Raw genomic sequence first — 15560 nt, forward strand, 5'->3', positions numbered from 1 at the left:
CCGAACTCACTCTCCCCTCCTCTCTCTCCCCCCCCCCCCTCTCTCTCTCTCTCTCTCTCTCTCTCTCTCTCTCTCTCTCTCTCTCTCTCTAAATATATTCATGTAGGGATGTTTCTAATTTCTTGTTACCTTTTCTCTTCCTTTCATTCTCTTTCTCTCCCCTCCTTCCTCCCTCCTTCTCCCCTCCCCCCCCTCCTTTCTCTCCCTCCTTCCTCCCTCCTTCCTCCCCCTCCTCCCTCCCCCCCCTCCTTTCTCTCCTCCTTCCTCCCCCCTTCTCTCCTCCTTCCTCCCCCCTCCTTTCTCTCCCTCCTTCCCCCCTCCTTTCTCTCCCCTCCTTCCTCCCCCTCCCTTTCTCCCCTCCTTTCTCCCCCCTCCTCCCCTCTTTCTCTCCCTCCTTCCTCCCCCTCCTTTCTCTCCCTCCTTTCTCCCCCCTCCTTTCTCTCCTTCCTTCCTCCCCTCCTTTCTCTCCCTCCTTCCTCCCCTCCTTTCTCTCCCTCCTTCTTCCCCTCCTTTCTCTCCTTCCTTCCTCCCCCTCTTTCTCTCCCCTCCTTCCTCCCCTCCTTTCTCTCCCCTCCTTCTCCCTCCTCCCCTCCTCTCCCTCCCCTCCCCCCTCCCCTCCTCCTTCTTCCCCCTCTCTCCCCCTCCTCCTCCCCTCCTTTCTCTCCCTCTTCCCTCCCCCTCCTTTCTCTCCCTCCTTCCTCCCCCCCCTCCTTTCTCTCCCTTCCTTTCTCCCCCTCCTTTCTCTCCCTCCTTCCTCCCCCTCCTTCTCTCCCCTCCTTCCTCTCCCCCTCCTTCCCTCTCCCCTCCTTCCTCCCTCTCTTTTCTCCCCCATCCCTTCTCTTCTTCTTCTTTACCTCCTCCTTCACTTCCTCTATTTTTCTCCCTATTAAGGTACTGATGAGGTACTGGGAAGGTAGTGCTGATGTACTGGTAGGGTACTATTGAGGTACTGGTAGGGTACTAGTGAGGTACTGGTAGGGTACTGGTGAGGTATTGGTAGGGTACTGGTAGGGTACCAGTGAGGTACTGGTAGGGTACCTTGAAGGTACTGAAGGGTATTGGTGAGGAGTACTGGTGAGGGTACTGAGTATGGTACTGGTGAGGTACTGGTGGGGTACTGGTGAGGTACTGGTGGGGTACTGGTGAGTGCAGGGTACTGTTGAGGTACTGGTGAGGTACTGGTGGGTACTGGTGGTGAGTACTGGTCCTGGTGGTGCTGGTAGGGTACTGGTGAGGTGCTGGTAGGGTACTGGTGAGGTACTGGTGGGGTGCTGGTGAGAGTACTGGTGGGGTGATGCTAGTAGGGTCCTGGTGAGGGTCTGGTGAGAGTACTGGTGAGTGCTGGTAGTACTGGTGAGTACTGGTAGGGTACTGGTGAGGTACTGGTAGGGTACTGGTGAAGTGTTGGGGTTGGGAATAATGAATCACTGGTGTAGAACATTACCAGGGTCTTACTGGTGTTCTCCTAACGTTGGCAACAGTGATAAACAGTGTTATTACCCAGGCACTAAAGACGTAATGAGACTAACTTGGTAACATTAACAAGTTTCTTATTTTGACCTGGATTCAGTGAAAATATTATCATCTGTTAATACTAATACTAAATTCTTGCACCAATTTTGGCATCACTGTTATGAAGGCCCTTTTTCTATCTTGGCAACAGTGCTACTAAGGTCTACACTCCTCCTTGGCATCAGTGTCACCAGGCTACACTCCTTCATCAGGTCACCTAACTACACTCCCGCATCAGTGTCACCTAGGTCTACACTCCCCTTGGCATCAGTGTCACCCAAGGTCTACACTCCTCCTGGCATCAGTGTCACCTAGGTCTACCTCCTCCTTGGCATCAGTGTCACCTAAGGTCTACACTCCTCCTTGGCATCAGTGTCACCTAAGGTCTACCTCCTCCTTGGCATCAGTGTCACCTAAGGTCTACCTCCTCCTTGGCATCAGTGTCACCTAAGGTCACACTCCTCCTTGCATCAGTGTCACCTAGGTCTACACTCCCCCTGGCATCAGTGTCACCCTAGGTCTACTCCTCCTTGGCATCAGTGTCACCTAAGGTCTACACTCCTCCTTGGCATCAGTGTCACCTAAGGTCCCCACACTCCTCCTTGGCATCAGTGTCACCTAAGGTCTACACTCCTCCTGGCATGTCACCCAAGGTCTACACTCCCCTTGGCATCAGTGTCACCTAAGGTCTACTCCTCCTTGGCATCAGTGTCACCTAAGGTCTACACTCCTCCTTGGCATCAGTGTCACCTAAGTCTACACTCCTCCTTGGCATCAGTGTCACCTAAGGTCTACACTCCTCCTTGGCATCAGTGTCACCTAAGGTCTACCTCCTCCTTGGCATCAGTGTCACCTAAGGTCTACACTCCTCCTTGGCATCAGTGTCTCCCTAAGGTCTACACTCCTCCTTGACATCAGTGTCATCTAAGGTCTACACTCCTCCTTGGCATCAGTGTCACCTAAGGTCTACACTCCTCCTTGGCATCAGTGTCACCTAAGGTCTACACTCCCCCTTGGCATCAGTGTCACCTAAGGTCTACACTCCTCCTTGGCATCAGTGTCACCTAAGGTCTACACTCCTCCTTGGCATCAGTGTCACCTAAGGTCTACACTCCTCCTTGGCATCAGTGTCACCCCTAAGGTCTACACCTCCCCTTGGCATCAGTGTCACCTCAGGTCTACACTCCTCCTTGGCATCAGTGTCACCCTAAGGTCTACACTCCCCGCATCAGTGTCACCTAAGGTCTACACTCCTCCTTGGCATCAGTGTCTCCCTAAGGTCTACACTCCTCCTTGGCATCAGTGTCACCTAAGGTCTACACTCCTCCTTGGCATCAGTGTCACCTAAGGTCTACACTCCTCCTTGGCATCAGTGTCACCTAAGGTCTACACTCCTCCTTGGCATCAGTGTCACCTAAGGTCTACACTCCTCCTTGGCATCAGTGTCACCTAAGGTCTACACTCCTCCTTGGCATCAGTGTCACCTAAGGTCTACACTCCCCCTTGGCATCAGTTCACCTAAGGCTACACTCCTCCTTGGCATCAGTGTCACCTAAGGTCTACACTCCTCCTTGGCATCAGTGTCACCTAAGGTCTCACACTCCTCCTTGGCATCAGTGTCACCCTAAGGTCTCACTCCTCCTTGGCATCAGTGTCACCCTAGGTCTACACTCCTCCCTTGGCATCAGTGTCACCTAAGGTCTACACTCCTCCTTGGCATCAGTGTCACCCTAGGTCTACACTCCTCCTTGGCATTAGTGTCACCCTAAGGTCTACACTCCTCCTGGCATCAGTGTCACCTAAGGTCTACACTCCTCCTTGGCATCAGTGTCACCTAAGGTCTACACTCCTCCTTGGCATCAGTGTCACCTAAGGTCTACACTCCTCCTTGGCATCAGTGTCACCTAAGGTCTACACTCCTCCTTGGCATCAGTGTCACCTAAGGTCTACACTCCTCCTTGGCATCAGTGTCACCCTAAGCTCTACACTCCTCCTTGGCATCAGTGTCACCTAAGGTCTACACTCCTCCTTGGCATCAGTGTCACCTAAGGTCTACACTCCTCCTTGGCATCAGTGTCACCTAAGGTCTACACTCCTCCTTGGCATCAGTGTCACTAGGTCTACACTCTCCTTGGCATCAAGTGTCACCTAAGGTCTACACTCCTCCTTGGCATCAGTGTCCCTAAGGTCCACACTCCTCCTTGGCATCAGTGTCACCTAAGGTCTACCTCCTCCTTGGCATCAGTGTCACCTAAGGTCTACCTCCTCCTTGGCATCAGTGTCACCCTAAGGTCTACACTCCTCCTCCTTGGCATCAGTGTCACCTAAGGTCTACACTCCTCCTTGGCATCAGTGTCACCCTAAGGTCTCACACTCCTCATGGCATCAGTGTCACCCTACAGGTCTACACTCTCCTTGGCATCAGTGTCACCTAAGGTCTACACTCCTCCTTGGCATCAGTGTCACCTAGGTCTACACTCCTCCTTGGCATCAGTGTCACCTAAGGTCTACACTCCTCCTTGGCATCAGTGTCACCTAAGGTCTACACTCCTCCTTGGCATCAGTGTCACCTAGGTCTACACTCCTCCTTGGCATCAGTGTCACCTAAGTTCCTCCGTCACGGTGTCATGTCTCCCCTCTGAGGCTAAACCGAAGTTCCTCTCTTGGTAATTTTATATTATTATTTTTATTATTATTTTATTTACATTCTATTTCTTACACTTTATCTTGATTCTCTATATTCTGTTATGCCTGTCATATCCCACACTGTCTCTCCTTACTGTCATATGCCACACTGTCTCTCCTTACTGTCATATGCCACACTGTCTCTCCTTACTGTCATATGTATTTGTGTATGTATGTATGTATGGTTGTATGTAGTATGTATGTATGTATGTAGTTTGTATGTGTATGTATGTATGTATGTATGTATGTATGTATGTATGTGTATGTATGTATGTATGTATGTATGTATGTATGTGTGTGTGACATTAGATAAAACCCTCTCTCTCTCTCTCACCCCAGCACTTCCCTGTATCGACCTCTCTCACCCAGCACTTCCCTGTACTCGACCTCTCTCTCACCCCAGCTTCCTGTACTCGACCTCTCTCACCCCAGCACTTCCTGTACTCGACCTCTCTCACCCCAGCCTCCCTGTACTCGACCTCTCTCTCTCACCCCAGCCTTCCCTGCTCTGACCTCTCTCACCCCAGCACTTCCCTGTACTCGACCTCTACTCTCTTCCAGCACTTCCCTGTACTCGACCTCTCTCTCTCACCCCCAGCAATTCCTGTACTCGACCTCTCCCTCTCACCCCAGCACTTCCCTGTACTCGACCTCTCTCTCTTCCCAGCACTTCCCTTGCTCGACCTCTCCCTCTCACCCCCAGCACTTCCCTGTGCTCGACCTCTCTCCCTCACCCCAGCACTTCCTGTACTCGACCTCCTCTCCTCTAACACTTCCCTGTGCTCGACCTCTCTCTCTCACCCCAACCTCCTGTACTCACTCTCTCTCTCACCCCAGCACTTCCTGTGCTCGGCCTCTCTCTCTCACCCCAGCACTTCCCTGCACTCGACCTCTCCCTCTCACCCCACTTCCCTGTACTCGACCTCTCCCTCACCCCAGCACTTCCTGACCCACCTCTCCCTCTCACCCCAGACTTCCCAGCCTCGACCCCTCTCTCACCCCCAGCACTTCCCTGTATACCTCTCCTCCCCCAACACTTTCTCCCTCCATCTCACCCCAGCACTTCCCTGTACTCTGACCTCTCCTCTCACCCCCAGCACTTCCCTGTACTCGACCTCTCTCCACCCCAGCACTCCCTGTACTCGACCTCTCTCACCCCAGCACTTCCCTGTACTCTGACCTCTCTCACCCCAGCACTTCCCTGTACTCGACCTCTCTCTCTACCCAGCCCCTGTACTCGCCTCTCTCTCTCACAGGAACATCTGGAGAGTCAGGAAGTATCTCCTCCTCTGCCTCTCTTTACCAGGTACGGAACGCCTGTCATCTCTCTCTCTCTCTCTAACGTTAGGCCGGAGGAGGCTATGCCCTATTCTCCCTCCGTCTCTCCCCTCACTTCCGTCCATGGCCTACGTCTCTCAAAATAGACAGTTAGTGGTGAGGGAAAGAGTCTTACCTATGCTGTCTCATTTTATTTTCTCATCTGTCTGTTTTGTTTGTTTGTTTTGTTTCTTTCTTTCTGTTTGTCTGTCTAAATATCAATCTGTGTTTTTATAAGTGTTTTTCTTCCTATCTGTCTATAGTATATATCTGTCTTGTTGTCTCTTGTGTGTATATTGTCCTTCCCTGCCTGTCTATCTATAATGTCTGTCCGTTTTGTATTTATCCATGTTGTGCTGTGTAACTGTCTCTCTCTTGGTCTCTACACATTCGTTTTTCATATATTCTCTTTCCTTTTTCTACTCTACCTTCTATTTCTCTCCCACACTCCCTCCTTCATTAAATCTCTCTCCTTCCTTCTTTTCCTTCATTTTCCTCCCACTCACTCCTTCACTCATTGCCACACTCCCTCCTTCATTAAATCTCTCTCCTTCCTTCTTTTCCTACATTTTCCTCCCACTCACTCCTTTACTCATTGCCACACTCCCTCCTTCATTAAATCTCTCTCCTTCCTTCTCTTCCTACATTTTCCTCTCCCTCCTTACTCTCCTTCCTCACACATCACACACTCTTCTGCCACACACTTGAGAGGTTCTATGAGAACTTCTTAATTCTCGATACCAAAAGAGAAGTTGTTTCTTATTTACGTGTATGACAGTAATCATTATCTTATTCTATATAATTTTGTTTACTGTTTCTTAACTTCTTATTTCATCATTTTGAAACACTTTCCAGTCTCACCTCTTGGATACAGCTGGTACTCGGAGACAGACAGCTAATACTACTACTTTGCTGTCATTCGGAATCGAGTATGACAATCATCCAACTATGATACGATGATATGAGTTATTAAGGATGTCATCAAGGTTGGTGACCTCTGAGGTGACTAGAGAGGACGATACGGGACAGGTAGGGCCGACCACAGATGTTGCAAGTGTGGAGGGCTACATCTAGTGCGGGAGGGGCGGCGGCAACGTCTTTCCGGCGCTGGCGCTTGTCTGCCTCGGTATGCAGTCGGGCTAACTCGAAAGTATTGACACCTTCTCGTGTGGTGATCCTCCAAGTGTTACGGTGTGGAGTAATCATCTCCCAGGTGGGGGGGGTCGATTTGGCACTTTTTCAGGTTTGTCTTAAGACTATCCTTATATCTTTTCAGTTGCCCGCCAGGGTTAAGTTTACTATTCGTTAGGCGACTGTAAAGTAGCTGCTTTGGGAGTCTACTGTCGTTCATGCGGGTAACATGGCCAGTCCAATGTAGTTGTTCATGGATAATGGTAGCCTCGATGCTCCTACAGTTGGTGTCAGCAAGAATACTGGCATTTGTTCTCCTGTCTCACCAGCGAACTTGGAGGATGGCTCGTACAGTAGACTACATTGGTGAACGTTTTCAGGTGCCTCGAGGTGCCTCCTGTATGTGACTCATGTCTCGCTGCCATACGAGTACAGCAGGGTGGAAAGGGCCACTGATCGATATACATGGAGCTTTGTAGATAATTTCAGCTCCCTACAGCTGAAGACACTGGTACGGAGTTTGCCAAAGGCTTGAGATGCTCATCTGATCCAATGTTGAATCTCTTCTTCGGTGTCCGCAGTGGTGGACTGGTGGAAGCCAAGGTACTGAGAGTGGGTAACATTAGAGAGGGTTGTACCGTTAAGCTGGATGGATGGTGGAGGTGTGACTGAACCAGAGGCAGGCTGAAGGAGAATCTGAGTCGAAGTGTGCATACGCATCTGCGTAGATGTTCAGGATCTCCTGTAGCTCGCTTTCAGTGTGAGAGTCGAGGGTGAGGTCGTCTACATACTGAAGTTCAGTCACCGAAGCAGCCGACACCCTTTTTCTTGCCTGCAGTCATCTTATTTGAAAAGACCCTTCATCTGGAACTGGATGTCTACCCCGTCGGCTAAATTGGCACTGGCACGAGTAAGGAAGGCAGCCAAGAAAAAGGAAAGAGAGTTGGTGCCAGTACACACCCTTGTTTTACCTCCATTTGGATGGGGAAGAACTCAGACTCGGTGCCATTGTGTAGGACACTACCGTTCATGCCATCGTGGAGTTGCCTCACTAAGGCGATGAATTTTGGCGGGCAGCCAAAACGACTGAGGGTGTGCCAAACAACAGTAGCTGAGAAATTATGTACAACATGAAAATCCATTAATAAAGTTCACAGTTTAAATGGTTCCGCTACTGTTCAGTGCACGGAAAACTTTGTCAGGTCCTTCTTGGTGCTAGTGACAGAGGCAGCTTCCTGTGAACTGCTCCCGCCATGATGATCCCAGTGCCGTAGATAGAGCCCGTCCTTCCCATCGGAGCGGCAGATACAGGCAACCTCTTACTTCACCTCTCGATGGTCTGACTGTGTACGGGTTAACAACTTTGACAACAGTGAGGTACAGTTATGTCTAGTCTGAGTAGTTGAGTCAGATGGTGACATTGAGGTGCTATCACTGTTCACTGCCACACAGGACAGTGGTTCATACACAAGAGATAATAGTATAGGTCATAGTTCATTAATGTTATATATGTAATTGAAGACTAATCAGTGTGGACGTGTAAATTTAGCATATACTGCCAGAATGTCCCCTGGTCTTTCTGATGGAATGTAGTAGTTACATATTTCAAGATACAATAAGCCAGGTGGCCTGAAGTCTTTGACAGTGTCAAAGTTTACATGCTGAGCTCTCAGTAGTGGTGTAGTGTATTCCCTTACGTTAATTACTTTCTTCCACATCTTTCCTTTCCCTTTCTTAATGCTTAAATTATCTTCTACTGTAACATCTCCTTGATATATATTCTAACACGTTCAAAGATTCCTAGGGTAATTTTCTGACCAAAATTTTATTAAAATTTCACTAAGAACATATTTACTTAAGGGATAAAGTCTGGACAACAGAATATGTGTGTGTATAGACTAAAAAAAACATCACCATTAAAGGTTAGTCTCCCCTCCAGGTCATCCTCTTCCCCACTACCCACACGTGTGCTGTATATATTCTCCCTTCCCACCTTTACCTTTCCATCCCCAAACACATACATCAATCCTCCACCCCCCACATCCTATAGCACTCATGATAATCCTTTATGGCACCTTAGGCCTGCTCGCCACCTCAGCAGCGCACCGGAAAACAAGGGAGCATCAAGAATCACTTCATTAACTTTACCAAATAAGGTCGAGGCGTAAGGTATCCCCTTCCTCAGCCAGTCAGATACCGTCACTACCTCCCCTGTCGTCTATTGTGGTCGATGGCTTATGCACTTATACCTCTCTGTTTATGTTTTGATCTGGGTCATGATGTTGTTGGTATCAAGATATGACCGTGAGATGGTGTTGGTGGTGGCAGTAGTGGTGGTGGGGGGACAGTGATGGTGACAGTGGTAGTTATGGTGGTGATAGTGGTGGTGATAGTGGTGCAGGAGGTGGTAATGATAGTGGTGTTAATAGTAATGGTGGTGGTGAAGGTCAGGTAAGGATATGAATAGCACCAGGTGTGTCTCTCTCATTAAGACATAATCTGTATATTAAAACAAAGAGAAAAAATGTAACCTAAAGGCCTGTGTTTTAGATTAATTGATCTCTCTCTCTCTCTCTCTCTCCCCTTACCTCCTCTCTCTCCACCCTCACCCCCCCCCCACTGTTATTCTCCCTCTCTCTCCTCTTTCTCCTCTTATCCTCCTCTTCCTCCTCTTATCCTCCTCTTCCTCCTCCACATCACACATTCATCGCCTCACAACACCTTTATGGACAAGATTTAAGAAGTCCGCCTCATTAGCACAACGCTTTACACCTGTTTAGAAAAGTTAAGGGATTGGAACCTTTTTGGTGTTTCAAGTGAGACTTATAGAGAGAGAGAGAGAGAGAGAGAGAGAGAGAGAGAGAGAGAGAGAGAGAGAGAGAGAGAGCATACCCACTGTGTGTGCTTGGAGAGAGAGAGAGAGAGAGAGAGAGAGACAGAGAGAGAGACAGAGAGAGAGAGAGATAGAGAGACTAATTCAATCGTCTCTTCAACGTCTTAATGATCAGCCCAAGAATCTGAAGGAGAATTCTTAAAGTCTCTTAGTGTCTTCTCCCTCTCCCTCTTAATCTCTCTCCCACATCCCCTCTCCCTATCCATCTCCCTCTCCCTCCTCCCTCTTCCGCTCCTTCACCCTCCCCACCTCACATTCCCTCTCCCTCCCCCTCTCCTGATTTCCTTCCCTCCCCATCTACCTTTCCCTCCCTCCCTCCTCCCACCACGCTCCCTCTCCCTTCTTCTCCCTTCACCAGGCTGTAGTGAGTGTATCAACGAGTGGTTAATTATTATTTGGTGAGAGAGAGAGAGAGTGAGAGAGAGAGAGATAATAATTTTTTCTCTCAACACCCAATCTAAATCTCGTCTGTCGTTTCTGAAATGACTTACATACACACACACACACACACACAGACTTCCTCAGTGACCGACGCCAAGCTGTACGCTTCCGAGGGGCTGTCTCCACCTTTCAGTCACTCACCTGTGGCGTCCCCCAAGGCACCAAGATGGGACCACTCTGCTTCCTTATGCTCATCAATGATGCCCTAAGAGAAACCCCTGCTCGCTGGAAATATGTCGACGACTCCACCATTGGGATCAGCGTCAACAATTCTGCTCCCAACTATACCGCCCCTTCAGGATTTATTGAACAGTCTCCCAAACTGGGCCACCAACAACCATGTCACCATCAACCATACCAAGACCATGGTTATGCACATCAACCTCTCTGACATTGTCCCACCCTCCTTCCATTACTCTAGGTCCGAACACACCCAGGTTGTAGATTCCACGAAGCTCCTCGGCGTCACCATAGACAACAAACTAAATTAAAACCACACGTCATGAAGTTGTCAAATCCTCTCCAGTTTTCCTGTCTCCACCTCCTCCGCCTAGGACTAAGTCCCTCGGAGTTCGTGCACTCCGAGCTCCTCAGTGTTTACAATGATCACCATACTTCCCAAGCTCACCTATGCCTCCCCAACCTGGTCTTCCTCCCTAAATGCCACACAACGTAAACACCTAGAAAAAGTGCAAAAGAGGGCATGCAAGATTATTCTCTCCCCTTCCTACTCCATATATCAAGAAGCGCTCAACACACTGACCCTTTCGACTCTCACTGACCATCACCACGACCTCATCTGCAAATTTGGTAAGAAGCTTCTACACCATCCTCGACACCGGCTCCTACTACCACCTGAGATCCCTAGCCCGAGAATTGCTGTTCGACACCACAACCGCATCCAGCCCATACGTGCACGAACTGATCGCTATAAGAACAGCCCAGTCCCAACCATTGTAAAAATTATCAATAACTTGTAATAAACCAGTGTATTCACTCCCAGCAAACACTACTCCTTGCACTGTCACTATGTTGAAATGAACTGTAGTTTGAGCTTTTCCCCATCTAGTTATTATATGTCATATTTGTGTCACTTATGTTACTTGTATATTATTTGTAATTCGAAACCCATTCCCCAAATATGTAACTGTATATTTTCAGCCTTCTGGCTGCCAAGCTCTTTCAATAAACCGTTAATTATTATTATTATTATTATTATTTTACACACACACATACACACACACATACACACACACACACACACACACACATTCGTCTTTCAGCCTTGGTCTAAATATCTTATACACAGTAGCTGAACAAAAGATCAAATGGCTTCCTATCTAACTTTTTTTTTATTTTTTTTATTGGGCACTCCCCTACATCCTTGTGTAAGGTGAAGCGCCGAAGCGTTTACAGCGCCCAACAGGGAAGCATGCTAAGTTCATGCTTGCCTTTATGTCTCATGAGTTAAGGGCGTAGAAGCCTGAAGAGTCAAGGGCGTAGAAGCTTGAAGAGTCAGTGGCTTATGTCATCAAGTTATTGGAAGCTCCAACAACTCCCTGATTATGAATTCGCAACTTTCGACTTACAACAGGTACCTACTTTACTGCTAGGTGAACAGGGACTAATGGGGGCTAGGAAGTATGTCCAAACAACTTCCACCGGCACGGGAACCGAACCCGTGATATCTCGCTTGCGAGTCAAGAACGGTACCGCTTCTACCACCGGTCCCCTCCATTCCTATCTAACTGTTGGAGCAAACCCCAGGTAAGATGCCTCAGTTATGCTCAAACTTGACTCTTTCTTACCTCAGTTACTTAATACAATCCAGATCCTTTGTTCAGATCGTCTATACCTCAGCTTGAGTTCGATACAGATCACTTAGTCTACAGAATCTGCTTAAGTAGGATCGTAAAGGAGAGGATGTGATCGTCTCTTTAGGGTCTTCACGCTCGGTAAAGGTTTGTTTACATCAGGCAAGTGGCGGTATCTTTGTAGTGTAAGCGACCTGTGCGCTCAGGGGTGACGTGCCTACATCCTTTTTTTTTCTTTCTATTTTTCTTTATCTCTATCTCTCTCTTTCTTTCTCTATGTTTCTATAGCTCTCTGTAACTCTCTAACTCCCTTTCCCGCTCACTCTCTATCTTTAACTCTCTCTAATTGACTGACTCTCTAAATCGCTCTTTAACTCTCTATCTGTGTCTCTGTCTATCGTTGTCTCTCTCTCTCTCTCTGTCTGTCTGTCTGTCTCTCTTTCTTTAGAGTTGTTCCTGTAGGTCTGGCACTGCGTAACGTGAGCGAGGAATGTTTTGCCTACGAGGGAAAAGGGGGGAAGTGAAATTGGCCAACGATGTGTTCTGGATGAAAGGTTCCTCCAAAAATAGCAACTGTATAACATTTCTGGGGGGTCGATCGTTCCTGCACGGCGAATGAAGTGAATTTTAAACTGCTTTTAATTTCGACCATTTCCTGAGTTTATGTTAACATTATACACATTTAACATTTACCAAGAAGTTTAATTTATCTTTTCTCGTATTTGAAAAATTTTATATAATTTTTAAGGTAAATTTGTGAATTATTTAATAGGCTTCTCAGTAATTATTGTTTTACTATATAAAGTGATTCAGTTTCTTAGAGTTATATTAATTATAATTTAAAAGATGTGTTGTCGGGGATCACAGTAAACATGATGATGATGATGAGAGATGATGATGATGATGGTGATGGTGGTGGTGATGATGATGATGATGATGATGGTGATGGTGGTGGTGATGGTGATGATGATGAGAGATGATGATGATGATGATGATGATGATGGTGATGAAGATGGTGGTGGTGATGGTGATGGTGGTGGTGATGATGATGATGATGAGAGATGATGATGATGGTGATGATGATGATGGTGATGAAGATGGTGATGGTGGTGGTGATGGTGATGATGATGATGATGATGATAGATGATGATGGTGATGATGATGGTGATGGTGGTGGTGATGGTGGTGGTGATGAGAGATGATGATGGTGGTGATGATGGTGATGATGATGGTGATGGTGGTGGTGATGGTGGTGGTGATGAGAGATGATGATGGTGGTGGTGATGGTGATGATAATGGTGGTGGTGATGATGATGGTGATGATGGTGATGATGGTGATGATGGTAGTGATAATGATGATGGTGATGATGATGATGGTGATGATGGTGATGATGATGATGATGATGATGATGATGGTGATGGTGATGATGGTAATGGTTGTGAGTCATTGTGTGTGTGTGTGCAAATATTTGTCTTTTATTTGTTAACGTATGAACCTAATAATGTTTTGTTTTATTAGTGGGTTTTTTCTTATATTTTAAATTTTTTATTTTATTTTATTTTATTTTTATTTTATTTATTTGTTTTGTTGGGTCTTGTTTAAGTTTTGTTCAATCAGGTCTTGATACTGTCATTCTACCGTCTCGTATACTGTAAAATAACACGACTTATGGTATACGGTATAGATCAGTGTTATGTCAAATATGGACCCTTGACACCCCCATATAAGGTATACGGTCATGCTATCGTACTGTCATTCTATCATACTATCATTCTGTCATACTGTCATTCTGTCATACTGTCATTCTGTCATTGTCATACTGTAGTAGGTAGTAGGCAGCTACCAAACAGGGAGGTACTACCGCCTGGGAAGATATTGGAAGCATAATGCGTTGTCTAATGGTAGACCCTGCTGCCATATGTGACCGAGTCCCAGGTTGCTGATCTGACTTTCTGCCTCATTTACACACAATTGCTGGGTCTCAATTGTTTCCCTGACAACACAACACAACACAACACAACACAACACAACACAACACAACACAACACAACACAACACAACACAACACAACACAACACAACACAACACAACACAACACAACACAACACAACACAACATACAGTACATATAGCGTTTATCACTGTTGAATTTTTGGTTTTGTTTGTATTTCTTTGTTATTATCACACATCATTCACATCACACATTTCATATTCACTTTTATCTAAACCTATTTACTATGAGTTACTGTATTATCATATTATTATTATTCACACAAATTACATTATTATTATTATTATTATTTTTCGCCCCCCAGTCCTGATGTGGGTCAGTGACTTGTTATGTACTAACACTGAAAAAAATACTGTCATTCTATCACAACTGTCATTCTATCATACTGTCATTCTGTCATACTGTCATTCTATCATACTGTCATTCTATCATACTGTCATTCTGTCATACTGTTATCATTATTCATTAGTGTTTCATTTTCCTCCTTGTATTAATAGTGTTTCTTCATCAGTTATGTAAGAGAGAGACGGTGGTTTTACCTGAGTCACATTACAGTATTAGTGAGACATTTCCTCTGTCTCCCCTTCAGGAAATATCTCTCAAGTGTGTGTGTGTGTGTGTGTGTGTGTGATCATTTATACCATCCCAGACCTCTCTCTTTCTTATCTCCTCTTTATATCTCGGTCTCTCGGTCTTTATCAAGTCCTTTTTTTTCCTCTCTCTGTTCCTGCAAGAAATGAGAGAAAACCCTTCTTGTACTCCAGCGGCCGTGCACACTAGAGGCCGTGCACTCTATGGACCGTGCACTCTAGAGGCCGTGCACTCTATGGACCGTGCACTCTAGCGGCCGTGCACACTATGGACCATGCACTCTACGGACCGTGCACTCTATGGACCGTGCACTCTAGCGGTCGTGCACTCTATGGAACTTGCACTCTATGGACTGCACTCTAGCGGCCACTATGGACCGTGCACTCTATGGACCGTGCACTGTAGCGGCCGTGCACTCTATGGACCGTGCACTCTATGGACCGTGCACTCTAGCGGCCGTGCACTCTATGGACCGTGCACTCTGTGGACCGTGCACTGTAGCGGCCGTGCACTCTAGCGGCCGTGCACTCTATTGTAGGTCCTGGTCACCCTAGTTTCCGTGCATCCCTGACGCCCGTAAACTCTGAAGAACCATCTACCTGTACCCATCCATACCCACCTGTACTCATCCATACCCAGCTGTATCCATCCACACCCACCTGCACCATCCATACCCACCTGTACCCATCCGTGACCCACCTGCCCATCCGACCCACTGTCCCATCCACCCACTTACCCATCCATGACCCACCTGTACCCATCCATGACCCACCTGTACCCATCCATGACCCACCTGTACCCATCCATGGACCCACCTGTACCCCATCCATGACCCACCTGTACCCATCCAGGACCCACCTGTACCCATCCAGGCCCACCACCCATCCATGACCCACCTGTACCCATCCACGACCCACCCACCCATCCATGACCCACCTGTACCCATCCATGACCCACCTGTACCCATCCATGACCCACCTGTACCCATCCATGACCCACCTGTACCCATCCATGACCCACCTGTACCCATCCATGACCCACCTGTACCCATCCAACCACCTGTACCCATCCATGACCCACCTGTACCCATCCACGACCCACCTGTACCCATCCACGACCCACCTGTACCCATCCATGACCCACCTGTACCCATCCCATGACCCAC

The 15560-nt window shown here is 47.5% G+C and overlaps 1 protein-coding gene across 1 annotated transcript in view; it reads left to right on the forward strand.

The window, feature by feature from the left end:
• The window catches only part of LOC121878951, a 25712-nt gene extending 11064 nt beyond the window's left edge, over positions 1-14648 (forward strand). The window contains exon 3 of the mRNA XM_042385403.1: positions 14569-14648. Coding sequence (XP_042241337.1) covers positions 14569-14648 — 80 coding nt within the window. The remainder of the gene's footprint in view (positions 1-14568) is intronic.
• Positions 14649-15560: the final 912 nt, after the last annotated feature.

This window comes from Homarus americanus, unplaced genomic scaffold (genome assembly GCF_018991925.1).
Source record: "Homarus americanus isolate GMGI-L3 unplaced genomic scaffold, GMGI_Hamer_2.0 scaffold4060, whole genome shotgun sequence".
Taxonomy (NCBI): Eukaryota; Metazoa; Arthropoda; class Malacostraca; order Decapoda; family Nephropidae; genus Homarus; species Homarus americanus.